The following is a 14,088-nucleotide window of genomic DNA, read 5'->3' as shown; positions in this document are numbered from 1 at the left end:
GGTTCTTCAACAATTAATCCACAACATTGTTGTTAGCATTAGCTAGCCATTCTGGCTGAGAAAACTGCACTCTGGTAGATAGCTACTTGAAACTTAAGTCAGTTCAATTTATTTCAATTTGAGGCCTCCCGAGTGGCACAGTGGTCTAAGGCACTGCATCGGAGTGCTAGCTGTGCCACTAGAGATCCTGGTTCGAGCTCAGGCTCTGTCGCAGCTGGCCGTGACAGGGAGACCTATGGGGCGCCGCACAATTGGCCCAGTGTCGTCCGGGTTAGGGGAGGGTTTGGCCGGCAGGGATGTTCTTGTCCCATCGCGCTCTAGCAACTCCTGTGGCAGGCTGGGCGCAATGCACGCTGACACGGTCGGCAGGAGTATGGTGTTTCATCCGACACATTTGTGCGGCTGTAGCATTATAAGCAGGCATTATGTCAAGAAGCGGCTCGGCTGGGTTGTGTTTCCGATGACGGACCTTCGCCTCTCCCCCGAGTCCGTACGGGAGTTGCAGCGATGGGACAAGACTGTAACTACCAATTGGATACCACGAAATTGGGGAGAAAAAGGGGTAAACATTTTTTTCGTTTTATTTCAATTTGCCTCCACACAAAAATGAAGTTCTAAAACCGATTAAACATTATATAATCTACCTCCTCCGTCTCCTGTAGTTTGAAGAAGCTCATTTGAATTGAATGATATACTAAAAATGCTCAACTATGCTCAACTAATGCTTCACTCTCAATCTCCATCCAACATGTCACCAACTCACCAAGCTACTCAACACATAGAACCCCCAAAATGTTCTGTGGCACAACCCCAATACACCACACTAGGTTCGTTCTCTGATCCTAATCCTATGATTGGATGGACAACATGTCAGTTCATATTGCAAAAGCTATGATTGCTTGGAGGACGTCCTCCGGAAGTGGTCATAATTACCATGTAGGTCTATGGAAGTAGCCTCCTCGGTTTTGTATTGAAGTCAATGTAGCCAGAAGGGGACGGGAAATAGCTGTCCTCTGGCTGCACAATGGTGCTAGCAAAACATTTTGTTTTAATCAGGTATTTGGTGAAGTGAATATATTTTGTGTAGTTTTATCGAAAAATATAACTTTTTTAATGTTTCATTATTTACATTTTTTCTGAAATTCCCTGAGTAGGATGGTCCTCCCCTTCCTCCTCTGGGGAGCCTCCACTGACATAAATGGATCATGTTTACCTGTAACTTGAAAACAATGACACCAGATGCTTGTAACAAAGCATCTGCTTAGAAAACAAGAGAGATTAGATTACCTGGACCTCTCATTTCTAATGCCTTAATCTTGTTTTTCCACCTTAGTTGGCTTGCCTATGACAACCCTGGTTTCCATGGGAACTATGCGATTATGGAAGCAGGTGGCTCCCCAACACCTGGCGCTGGTCATCCCCAGGTCGCTGCTGTGAGGTCACTGAGACCCCTCAGAATGGTAAGGTTTGACCAAGGTGACACCACTCCGAGTCAGCTGACATTGCTTGGCTGTGGTCGGGTTTGGGCTCAATTCCACTTCAATGCTATCCATGCAGGAAAGGAATTTATATTTGATTTTGAAATTGGCACAGTTTTAACCGATAAAATTAGCCCATAGGATTTCTTCAATGTAATAGGCTATGTTTCAATGTCTCTCAGAAATATAAAGTGCCTTCAGAAAGTATTTGTTGCCGCTGACTTTTTCCACATTTTGTTGTGTTACAACCTGAATTTAAAAAGGATAAAATAATAAATATTTTGTGTCACTGGCCTACCCCATAAAAATGAAAAGCTGAAATGTCCTGAGTCAATAAGTATTCAAGTATGACAAGCCTAAATTAGTTCAGGAGTAAAATTCTGCTTAACAAGTCACATAATAAATGGCATGGACTCACTCTGTGTGCAATAATAGTGTTTAATATGATTTTTTAGTGACTACCTCATGTCTGTACTGCACACATACAATTATCTGTCAGGTCCCTCAGTTGAACAGTGAATTTCAAACACAGATTCAACCACAAAGACTAGGAAGGTTTTCCAATGCCTCACAAAGAAAGGCACCTATGTCTGCTTTATAAAAGCAGACATTGAATATCCCTTTGAGCATGGTGAAGTTATTAATTACACTTTGGATGATGTATCAATATGCCCAGTCACTGCAACGGTACAGGCATCCTTCCTAACTCAGTTGCTGGAGAGGAAGGCAAACATCCAGGGATTTTACCATGAGACCAAGGATGACTTTAAAACAGTTTGTAATGAACACGAGGGGAGACAGAGAGCTGGTTTCAAGCACAGGGCGCAGCAGGTAGCTGGGTCCAGGGGCAGGCAGAAGGTCATACACAGGGGGGCCAAAAGGGCAACAGTACAGGCAGGGAAAAGGCTAGTAATGTAGTCTGGGAGATCAGGCAATAGGTACAGTTGAAGTCGGAAGTTTACATACACTTAGGTTGGAGTCATTAAAACTTGTTGTTTAACCACTCCACAAATTTCTTGTTAACAAACTATAGTTTTGGCAAGTTGGTTAGGACATCTATTTTGTGCATGACACAAGTAATTTTTCCAACAATTGTTTACAGACAGATTATTTTACTTATAATTCACTGTATCACAATTCCAGTGGGTCAGAAGTTTACATACACTAAGTTGACTGTGCCTTTAAACAGTTTGTAAAATTCCAGAAAATTATGTCATGGCTTTAGAAGCTTCTGATAGGCTAATTAACATAATTTGATTCAATTGAAGGTGTACCTGTGGATGTATTTCAAGGCCTACCTTCAAACTCAGTGCCTCTTTGCTTGACATCATGGGAAAATCAAAAGAAATCAGTCAAGACCTCAGAAAAAAGCCAGACTACGGTTTGCAACTGCACATGGGGACAAAGATCGTACTTTCTGGAGAAATGTCCTCTGGTCTGATGAAACAAAAATAGAACTGTTTCGCCATAATGACCATGTTTGGAGGAAAAAGGGGGAGACTTACAAGCTGAAAAACACCATCCCAACCGTGAAGCTCAGGGGTGGCAGCATCATGTTGTGGGGGTGCTTTGCTGCAGGAGCGACTGGTGCACTTCACAAAATAGATGGCATCATGAGGAAAGAAAATTATGTGGATATATTGAAGCAACATCTCAAGACATCAGTCAGGAAGTTAAAGCTTGGTCGCAAATGTGTCTTCCAAATGGACAATGACCCCAAGCATACTTCCAAAGTTGTGACAAAATGGCTGAAGGACAACAAAGTCAAGGTATTGAAGTGACCATCACAAAGCCCTGACCTCAATCCCATAGAAATGACTCATGACTCAGTTACACCAGCTCTGTCAGGAGGAATGGGCCAAAATTCACCCAATTTATTGTGGGAAGCTTGTGGAAGGCTACCCAAAACATTTGACCCAAGTTAAACAATTTAAAGGCAATGCTACCAAATACTAATTTAGTGTATGTAAAATTCTGACCCACTGGGAATGTGATGAAAGAAATCAAAGCTGAAATAAATAATTCTCTCTACTATTATTCTGACATTTCACATTCTTAAAATAAAGTGGTGATCCTAACTGACCTAAGACAGGGAATTTTTACTCGGATTAAATGTCAGGAATTGTGAAAAACTGAGTTTAAATGTATTTGGCTAAGGTGTATGTAAACTTCCGACTTCAACTGTAGATAACAGGAAATCCGATGGGCTAAAGTACAGGCAGGGAATAGGCAAAGGTGAGGCAGGCAAAAACTATCATACGCGCGAGTAAATCACGGGGAACTACAGCGTTCCGAAAGACGTGTCTCACAAAACAAACAATACCTCACAGTGATGGGGTGCAAAGACCTGAACTAAATAGTATGTGATAATGACATACAGGTGTGTGAACAGGTGATTAGATTTCAGGTGATTGGGATCTGGGGAGTGAGTTGCGTTCAGGGGATCTAGGTGTTTGAGGGTGTGAGTTGGATGCAGACGTTACACAGTTACAGAGTTTAATGGCATTGATAGAAGCAAACTGAGGATGGATCATACAAACTCAGCAAAAAAAGAAACGTCCCTTTTTCAGGACCCTGTCTTTCAAAGGTAATTCGTAAAAATCCAAATAACTTCACAGATCTTCATTGTAAAGGGACTAAATACTGTTTCCTATGCATGTTCAATGAACCATTAACAATGAATGAACATGCACCTGTGGAACGGTCGTTAAAACACTAACAGCTTACAGACAGTAGGCAGTTAAGGTCAAAGTTATGAAAACGTAGGACAGTAAAGAGTCCTTTCTACTGACTCTGAAAAACACCAAAAGAAAGATGCCCATGGTCCCTGCTCATCTGCGTGAATGTGCCTTAGGCATGCTGCAAGGAGCCATGAGGACTGCAGATGTGGCCAGGGCAATAAATTGCGATGTCTGTACTGTGAGATGCCTAAGACAGCGCTACAGGGAGACAGGACGGACAGCTGATCGCCCTCGCAGTGGCAGACCATGTGTAACAACACCTGCACAGGATCGGTACATCCGAACATCACACCTGCGGGACAGGTACAGGATGGCAAGAACAACTGCCCGAGTTACACCAGGAACGCACAATCCCTCCATCAGTGCTCAGACTGTCCGCAATAGGCTGAGAGAGGCTGGACTGAGGGCTTGTAGGCCTGTTGTAAGGCAGGTCCTCACCAGACATCACCGGCAACAGCGTCACCTGTGGACACAAACCCACCGTAGCTGGACCCGACAGGACTGGCAAAAAGTGCTCTTCACTGACGAGTTGCGGTTTTGTTTCACATGGGGTGATGGTCGGAGTCGGGTTTATCGTCGGAATGAGCGTTACACCGAGGCCTGTACTCTAGAGCGGGATCGATTTGGAGGTGGAGGGTCCGTCATGGTCTGGGGCGGTGTGTTACATCATCATCGGACTGAGCTTGTTGTCATTGTAGGCAATCTCAACGCTCTGCGTTACAGGGAAGACATCCTCCTCCCTCATGTGGTACCCTTCCTGCAGGCACATCCTGACATGACCCTCCAGCATGACAATGCCACCAGCCATACTGCTCGTTCTGTGCGTGATTTCCTGCAAGACAGGAATGTCAGTGTTCTGCCATGGCCAGCGAAGAGCCCGGATCTCAATCCCATTGAGCACGTCTGGGACCTGTTGGATCGGAGGGTGAGTGCTAGGGCCATCCCCCCCAGAAATGTCCGGGAACTTGCAGGTTACTTGGTGGAAGAGTGGGGTAACATCTCACAGAAAGAACTGGCAAATCTGGTGCAGTCCATGAGGAGGAGATGCACTGCAGTACTTAATGCAGCTGTTGGCCACATACTGACTGTTACTTTTGATTTTGTCCCTCCCTTTGTTCAGGGACACATTATTCCATTTTTGTTAGTCACATGTCTGTGGAACTTGTTAAGTTTATGTCTCAGTTGTTGAATCTTGTTATGTTCATACAAATATTTACACATGTTAAGTTTGCAGAAAATAAACGCAGTTGACAGTGAGAGGACGTTTCTTTTTTTGCTGAGTTTATTCCAAAACATGCACCCTGTTTGCAATAAGGCACTAATGTAAAACTGCAAACAATGTGGCAAATAAATTAACGTCTGTCCTGTTTGGAGCAAATACAACACATCACTGAGTACCACTCTTCATATTTTCAAGCATGGTGGTGGCTGCATCATGTTATGGGCATGCTTTTCATCCGCAAGGATTAGGCAGTTTTTTGGATAAATAGAAACAGAATAGAGCTAAGCACAGGCAAATCCTAGAGGAAAACTTGGTTCAGTCTGCTTTCCAACAGACTCTGGGAGACAAATTCCGCCTTCATCGCTGGGATTGCCTGTGTCTGCAAAGGCGCTGACTCCAGCAGCTGCTTTGTTGTCGAGTTCGGCTCCTTTCCTTCTCTCTGGATCTGACAGTGTACTACTGCCTGCTGTGGGAGGTCTGGACCTGTCGCCGGGCGCAGCGGGCATACGCTATCCTGCTTCTTGTGGACCCGTGAAAGGTTCAACAAATTGTATGAGGGGTAGGAATGGGCGGATTTCTCCATTCCCTTCTCCGGCCGTTGTATTGGGCAGTTCAATGGTGAGAATATCTCAGTCCCTGGAGCAAAAACCTTGTGCTATCCAAGAGCACGAGTACAGGACATCAATACGCTGCTCCCAAACATTTTAAACAAGCATCAGGAAATTGAGTCTATCATAGTTCATGTTGGATTCAATGACATTATGAAGGGCAGCTCAGAACAGCTGAAGATGGATTTTAAAGAACTGATTGGGTCTCTGCTTGACACCAACAAACGAACCATAATATCTGGCCTTCTGCCCTCCCTAAATCGTGGTATTGAACGTTTCAGCAGACTTTGATCCTTCTATAACTGGCCACGAGACTATTGCAGCCCTGTGGATGTAACATTTATTGACAATTTTGATACCTTCTGGATACAAAGCTTGTTTTATAAGGAGGATGGGATCCACCCAAATCATTTGGGTTCCTGGATCCTTTCACAGCATTATACGTCTGCGTTGAGACAATGACCCAAGCCCAGCTCAGTTAAACCTTACCATTGTGTCACTGTGTCCTAATGCTTCAGCAAATGTACATTATCCCAGGGGCGTTGGAAGACACAATGTACAGCGCATTCGGAAAGTATTCAGACCCCTTGACTTTTTTTTTTTCACCCTTATTCTAAAATTGATTCAATTGCTTTTTTCCCTCATCAATCTACACACAATGCCCCATAATGTTTTTCAGCGGCAGGGACTGGGAGACTAGTCAGTACAGAGAGATCCTTGATAACCTGCCCCAAGGCGCTCAGGACCTCAGACTGGGACGAAAGTTCACCTTCCAACAGGACAACGACACTAAGCACACAGCCAAGACAACACAGGAGTAGCTTCGGTACAAGTGTCTGAATGTCCTTGAGTGGCCCAGCCAGAGCCCAGACTTGAAACCGATCGAACATCTCTGGAGAGACCTGAAAATAGCTGTGCAGCGACACTCCCCATCCAACCTGACAGAGCTTGAGAGGATCTGCAGAGAGGAATGGGAGAAACTACCCAAATACAGGTGTGGCAAGTTTGTAGCGTCATACCCAAGAAGACTCAAGGCTGTAATCGCTGCCAAAGGTGCTTCAACAAAGTACTGAGTAAAGGGTCTGAATACTTATTTAATTGTCATATTTCAGTTGTTTATTTTTTATACATTTCCAAAAATATATAATGTTTTTGCTTTGTCATTATGGGTTATTGTGTGTAGATTGATGAGAGAGAAAAATAAATGTAATCCATTTTAGAATAAGGCTGCAACTTAACAAAATGTGGAAAAAGTCAAGGGGTCTGAATATTTTCCGAATGAACTATGTGTTATGGCTTCACACCCGCTGCTATATTGTGGATAAAGAGTTACTTGTTTAACAGAACACAGAGCGTGTGCTTTAATGGAAGCTTTAATGGAAGCTTCTCCAACATAATCCAGGTAGAATAATCCAGGTAGAATCAGGAATTTCCCAGGGCAGCTGTTCTAGACAGCTGCCTTTACTAACGACAATCTTTACTAACGACATGCCACTGGCTCAACACTATTCACGTCGGCTACTACAGTGACTGAAATGACCAAAACACTGAACAAAGAGCTGCAGTTAGTTTCAGAGTGGGTGGTAAGGAATAAGTTAGTCCTAAATATATATATATTTTTAAAGCATTGTATTTGGGACATATCATTCACTAAACCCTAAACCTCAGCTAATATCTCGTAATGAATAATGTGGAGATTGAGCAAGTTGACTAAACTTTTTGGAGTAACCCTGGATTGTAAACTGTCATGGTCAAAACATTGATACAACAGTAGCTAAAATGGGGATAAGTATGTCCCCATAATAAAGCGCTGCTCTACCTTCTTAACAGCGCTATCAACAAGGCAGGTCCTACAGGCCCTAGTTTTGTCGCACCTGAACTACTGTTCAGTCGTGTGGTCAGGTGCCACAAAGAGGGACTTAGGAAAATTGCAATTAGGTCAGAACAGGGCAGCACGGCTGGGCCTTGGATGTACCCAGAGAGTAAACATTAATAATATGCATGTCAATCTCTCCTGGCTCAAAGTGGAGGAGAGATTGACTTCATCACTACTTGGATTTGTGAGAGGTATTGACATGCTAAATGCACCGAGCTGTCTGTTTGAACTACTGGCACACGGCTCAGACACCCATGCATACCCCACAAGACATTCCTCCAGAGGTCTCTTCACAGTCCCCAAGTCCAGAACAGACTATGGGAGGCGTACAGTACTACATAGAGCCATGACTACATGAAACTCAATTCCACATCAAGTAACTGAAGCAGTAGAATCATTTTTTTTTTTTTAATTGATAAAAATACACCTTATGGAACAGCGGGGACTGTTAAGAGACACAAGCACAGGCACATGCATACACACACACAATAACATACGCACTATGTTTCACGTACACATGGACGTACACATGGATTTTGTGTTGTAGATATGTGGTAGTAGAGTAGTGGCCTGAGGGCACACACTTAATGTTTTGTGAAATCTTTTGTGAATGTATTGTAATGTTTTTAAAATAGTATAAACTGCCTTAAGGCAGCAGCTAATTGGGATCCATAATAAATACAAATATACACTGGAGTTGCTTACCAAGACGACATTGAATGTTTCTGAGTCGCCTAGTTACAGTTTTGACTTAAATCCTCTTGAAAAAATCTATGGCAAGACTTGAAAATGGCTATTTAGCAATGATCAACAACCAATTGGGCACAGCATGAAGAATGTTTTTAAGAAGAATTTGCAAATATTGTACAATCCAGGTGTGGAAGCTCTTAGAGACTTACCCAGAAGGACTGTAAGCTGTAATCACTGCCAAAGGAGATTCTAACATGTATTGACTCATGGGGTGTAAATACTTATGTAAATTAGGTCTCTGAATTAAATTTTCAATACATTTGCAAACATTGCTAAAAACATGTTTTCACTTTGTCAGTATGGGCTATTCTGTGTAGATTGGTGAGAAAAAAAATATTTAATCAATTTTGAATTCAGGCTGTAACACAACAAAATGTGGATTAAGTCAAGGGGTATGAATACTTTCTGAAGGCACTTGCAAAAGTATTCAGACCCCTTGGATTTCATCACATTTTATTGTGTTACAAAGTGGGATTAAAATTGATTTGTCTTTTATTGTCAACAATCTACTCAAAATATTATGTAATAGTGGAAGAAAAATTATAATATTTTTTAAAGATTAATAAACATCAAATAACTAATATATATTGGTTGCATAAGTATTCAGCTACCTGATTCAATACATGGTAGAAACACATTTGACATCTATTACAGCTGTGAGTCTTTTGGGTAAGTGTATTGTGCAATATTTGCCTATTCTTTTCAAAATTCTTCAAGCTCTGTAAAGATGTTTGGGATAATTGCTAGACAGCAATTTCCAAGTCTTGCCATAGATCTTCAAGCAGATTTAAGTCAACTGTAACTTGTCCACTCAGGAACATTCACTGTCTTCTTGGTAAGAAACTCCAGTGTAGATTTGACCTTGTGTTGTGGGTTATTATCCTGCTGAAAGGTGAATTCCTCTCTTAGTCTCTTGTGTAAAGTAGGCTGAATAAGTTTTTCTTCTAGGATTTTGCCTGTGCTTAGTTCCATCCAATTAATTTTTATCCTGAACAACTCTCCAGTATTTGCCGATGTCAAGCATACCCTTACCATGATGCAGCCACCACCATGCTTGAAAATAAAGAAGCAGTTACTCAGTCATGTGTTGTATTGGATTTGCCCCCAGGCTTTGCATTTAGGACAAAAATTGTCATCCTTAGTTTTTTATGCAGTATTACTGTAGTTCCTTGTTGCATACAAGATGCATGTTTTGGAATATATGTATTCTGTATATTTGTATTCTTCTTTTCACTGTCATTTAGGTCATTATTGTGGAGTCACTACCATGTTGTAAATCCATCCTCAGTTTTCTCCCATCATAGCCATTGAACTCTGTAGCTGTTTTAAAATCACCAATGGCCTCATCGTAACATCTCTGAGCAGTTTCATTCCTGTCCTGCAGCCCAGTTCAGAATAACGACTGTATCTTTGATGTGTCTGGGGGGTTTAATACATAATCCACAGCATAATTATTAACTTGACAATGCTTCAAGAGATATTCAATGTCTGATTTGTTATTGTTACCCATCTGCCAATCACTGCCCTTATTTATTAGGGTTTCGAAAAGCTCCCTGATCTTTGTAGTTGAATCTGTTTGAATGTCAATACTTGACTGAGGGACCTTACAGATGTTGTATGTATGGGGGACACAGGAAGGGTTAGTCATTCAAAAACAATTTCAACCCCTAATATTTCACATAGAGTGAGTCCATTTAACTTATTATGTGATTTGTTAAGCCACATTTTACTCCTGAGCTAATTTAGCCGTTCCTAAACAAAGGGCTGAATATTTATGCAACGACTATATTTTAGTTCAAAATGTTTAATTTATCTTTAAAAAATATTTAAAAAATATTCCATTTTGACATGAGTATTTTGTGTAGATTGTTGACAAAAAAATATATCAAATCAAATTTAATCGCACAGTAACACAATAAAATGTGAATAAATCCAAGGGGTCTGAATACCTTTCAAATGCACTGTATATGACTGAGCCTTGTTCTCATCAAGGTTAGGTTTCATTGTGTTCTGTGTCTCTCTGATAGAGTGGACTCAGAGTGAGGAGACCTCTGGATCCTAAGGTAAGCAAGACATTATCGATAGTGAAAGTACATCATAAACCCCTATACCCTGCAGTTAAATAATCACATCACTTTGCCCGATGATGATGATGAATTATAATGATAATGGAAGTAAATTAATTTAAAAAGTGCCTGAGATATAGTTTTGGGTTTTTATAGCTGTTGGTGTTCGAGCAGCCGCACTTCCAGGGGCAGGGCGGAGAGCTGGGAGGCCACACCCCCAGTCTGGGAGCTGTGGCTGGGCTGAAGGGAGCATTGTCGCTACGGGTCATTGGTGGAGTGTGAGTCCAAGCTACATACTTGATTTAAGGTTTTTATAAGGTGTGTCTTTTTGCTGAAAACAGTTTCACAATCTGCTGGTCATGTGATTACTCTGGAACGCTACCTCTACTGTAGTTTACTGTCATATAGAGCAAATGTAGCTCACCTCCCTGTGCAAACATGAGCCATGCAGAACTGGAGGTAAGTGTGTGTTCATATGTAAGTGTGCGTTTGTGCGCGTGCGCATGCTTTGGTGTGTTACAGGGAGGGATAACATTTCAATTGTAACATCTCAAAAACCTCAAACATCACGATCAACCAAACAATAAAGATATCACTGCTTTTTGTCCAAGGCATTCCTTTGCAGTAACTCACGTGGAATATCCACATCTAAGACACTGTTATCAGCATCACTGTATCATTGACACCCAGGCTCCTATTCAAGCTGTGTGGGTAGAAGTATTTAGCTGTGGTTTGACCTGTGACCTATGTTTTTGACAGATGGGTGGGCTACACTGGAGAGGACTACACAGGATGGCAGTATTTACTGGAGGAGGGAGAATACAGTGACTGCGCAGATCTGGGTGGAGCCGATCACCCTCTGCTGCTCTCCTTCCGCTTCTTACAGGCAGTAAGTTACAGGGTTTTAATGATATGGTTATTTACAGTTTAACATGTATTCAGTATATGTGGCCAATGTGGGAATGTGTACCTGTGCAAAGCCAATCCTGGAAGCCGACACTTGATTTGAAAGAATGAGGGAAGTCAATTAAATGTGTTGGGCAGGGTTTCCTTAGGAAAATGTGGCTCCGGACATTTGACCGGCAGCATTTTAATTTACCGGACATTTAAGAAATTTACCGGACCCATATGCATTGGGTGCTTAACCTCAATAGGGCGTTCACCCACTGTGCTCGTGTAACGGATGTGAAATGGCTAGCTAGTTAGCGGGTACGCGCTAGTAGCGTTTCAATCAGTTACGTCACTTGCTCTGAGACTTAAGTAGGGTTTCCCCTTGCTCTGCAAGGGCCGCGGCTTTTGTGGAGCGATGGGTAACGACGCTTCGTGGGTGTCAGTTGTTGATGTGTGCAGAGGGTCCCTGGTTCGCGCCCGTGTCGGGGCGAGGGGACGGTTTAAAGTTATACTGTTACATTAATGCTGTTGACCCGGATCACTGGTTGCTGCGGAAAAGGATGAGGTTGAAAGGGGGGTGAGTGTAACGGATGTGAAATGGCTAGCTAGTTAGCGGGTACGCGCTAGTAGCGTTTCAATCAGTTACGTCACTTGCTCTGAGACTTAAGTAGGGTTTCCCCTTGCTCTGCAAGGGCCGCGGCTTTTGTGGAGCGATGGGTAACGACGCTTCGTGGGTGTCAGTTGTTGATGTGTGCAGAGGGTCCCTGGTTCGCGCCCGTGTCGGGGCGAGGGGACGGTCTAAAGTTATACTGTTACACTCGGAATGACAGAAATCACATTTAGTTTATGGTAATTCATCTTAACAGAACATGCAACTCCAGGATGCAACAGTGTGCGTCCTTCTTACCAAATTCTGATGCGCAATTTGAAGATGTTAGAATAACTGTCCATGTTTACTTTTCCTCAGACAACAAGAGGAGTAATGAACAGTAAAATCACTAGTAAATGTCAATCTACTATCCACCATAGTAGAAAAGCTTACCTATTCTATTGGTCAGCTTGTCGTTCTGTGTGAGGAAATCAATAGCCTAATCCAAACGGACTCTGGGACAGTTGTGGGATGATAGAGCCCAAATTCCTACAGGTCTAGGCTACATCCTGAAAAAAAAACAAAAAAACAATGAGGCTCATGAAACAAATCGGAACGTTTAGCTTAAAATGTTGATAAAATATGATTTATTCACATGATAAGGGCAGCAATGCACACAAGGCAGTAGACTATGCTCAAATGTTTGTTCCATAATGCAATTAGCAGGAAAACATTGTTGTCAAAAGCGCACTGCACATGTGAGCTGTTTCACGAGACAGAGATGAAAATATCCTTTAGAAATGTTTAGAGAGGGGAGATCTAAAGACAACTAGCCTGGGGTGTTAATATGATTAGGATTGTACCTTTGGCTGCTGGGCAATGAAAGACAGTTGATTTGAAAACCAATAGAACATGAGAGAAATAGGAAACTGGTTTCAATGGGTGGAGGAGATTAATCATAAAATAATTGCCTGCACGTTTGGTTGCATTTTGGCTATGCTACTTTGACGCGAGGTAAGATATGGCTCATAATATTTACTAAAAGATTCCGTTTCAAACAATTAAGTATATGTTTTCTAAATGCATACTGCCTCCAGCTCATTGCAAAGTGGTGTGTGACGTGCTGAAGCCTGCCTAGTTGCCGATGCACTTGACTGGCAAATAGGAAGTGCGCTTCAATGAATGAATGAATGACATTTTATTTTCGTGTCAAATTCTGTGATAATTCCTTCAGTGTTCTGTGCAGTGCGCACCACATAAAGACTGAAAAAGAAGTCAATACATAATAGTAAATAAGATTATCCAAGCAATAGTTATGTCCCTAGAGCAGTAAAAATAATTAGACCAAAAAATATTTTTAAGTGATAATGCCAGAGAAGCCAGTGTTTGGAGGATATATTGGCACGGGTTTTGTTAGGCCCGAGAAGAAGTCGAGGGCCGGCAAACCATGACAATATATCCTCCAAACACCGGCTTCGAGGGCATTCACTTTAATATAACGTGTTACCAACATATTCAAAAAATTATTTACATATTTTCATTATTAATTCTATTTCATCCTTCCCAAGATATAGTCCCGACGCAAATCTAGGGTTGCTACCCAAGCCGGCTGGTCGTTCGTTCTAACGGTTCGGTTGCTAAAGACGCGACCCAGTCGTTCAGTCTAAATCTTCCATTGCCGTACTGGCTGGCATGATCTTATCCCTTGCTTGCTAGCTAGCGAACTACGGCTAACTTAGAGTCATGTCAAACATTGCAGACAGAATAACAGCAAAGTAGCTGCATTTGCATTTGTTTAAGCTGTTTTCTAGTGACCTGTATTTGGATACATCCATAACAATGAGCTAATGATGCGCTATTTCGCCTG

At 42.1% G+C, this 14,088-nt stretch overlaps 1 protein-coding gene across 2 annotated transcripts in view; it reads left to right on the top strand.

The window, feature by feature from the left end:
• The window catches only part of LOC139531257 (uncharacterized), an 84,509-nt gene that overhangs the window by 52,806 nt on the left and 17,615 nt on the right, over positions 1–14,088 (top strand). For both annotated transcript variants that reach the window (XM_071327801.1, XM_071327800.1), the window contains exons 9-12: positions 1,334–1,460; positions 10,703–10,738; positions 10,898–11,019; positions 11,501–11,630. In XM_071327801.1, coding sequence (XP_071183902.1) covers positions 1,334–1,460; positions 10,703–10,738; positions 10,898–11,019; positions 11,501–11,630 — 415 coding nt within the window. The remainder of the gene's footprint in view (positions 1–1,333; positions 1,461–10,702; positions 10,739–10,897; positions 11,020–11,500; positions 11,631–14,088) is intronic.

This window comes from Salvelinus alpinus, chromosome 1, assembly GCF_045679555.1.
Source record: "Salvelinus alpinus chromosome 1, SLU_Salpinus.1, whole genome shotgun sequence".
Taxonomy (NCBI): Eukaryota; Metazoa; Chordata; class Actinopteri; order Salmoniformes; family Salmonidae; genus Salvelinus; species Salvelinus alpinus.
The sequence above is the reverse complement of the archived record's forward strand: the minus strand, read 5'-3'. Positions and strand labels throughout refer to the sequence as shown.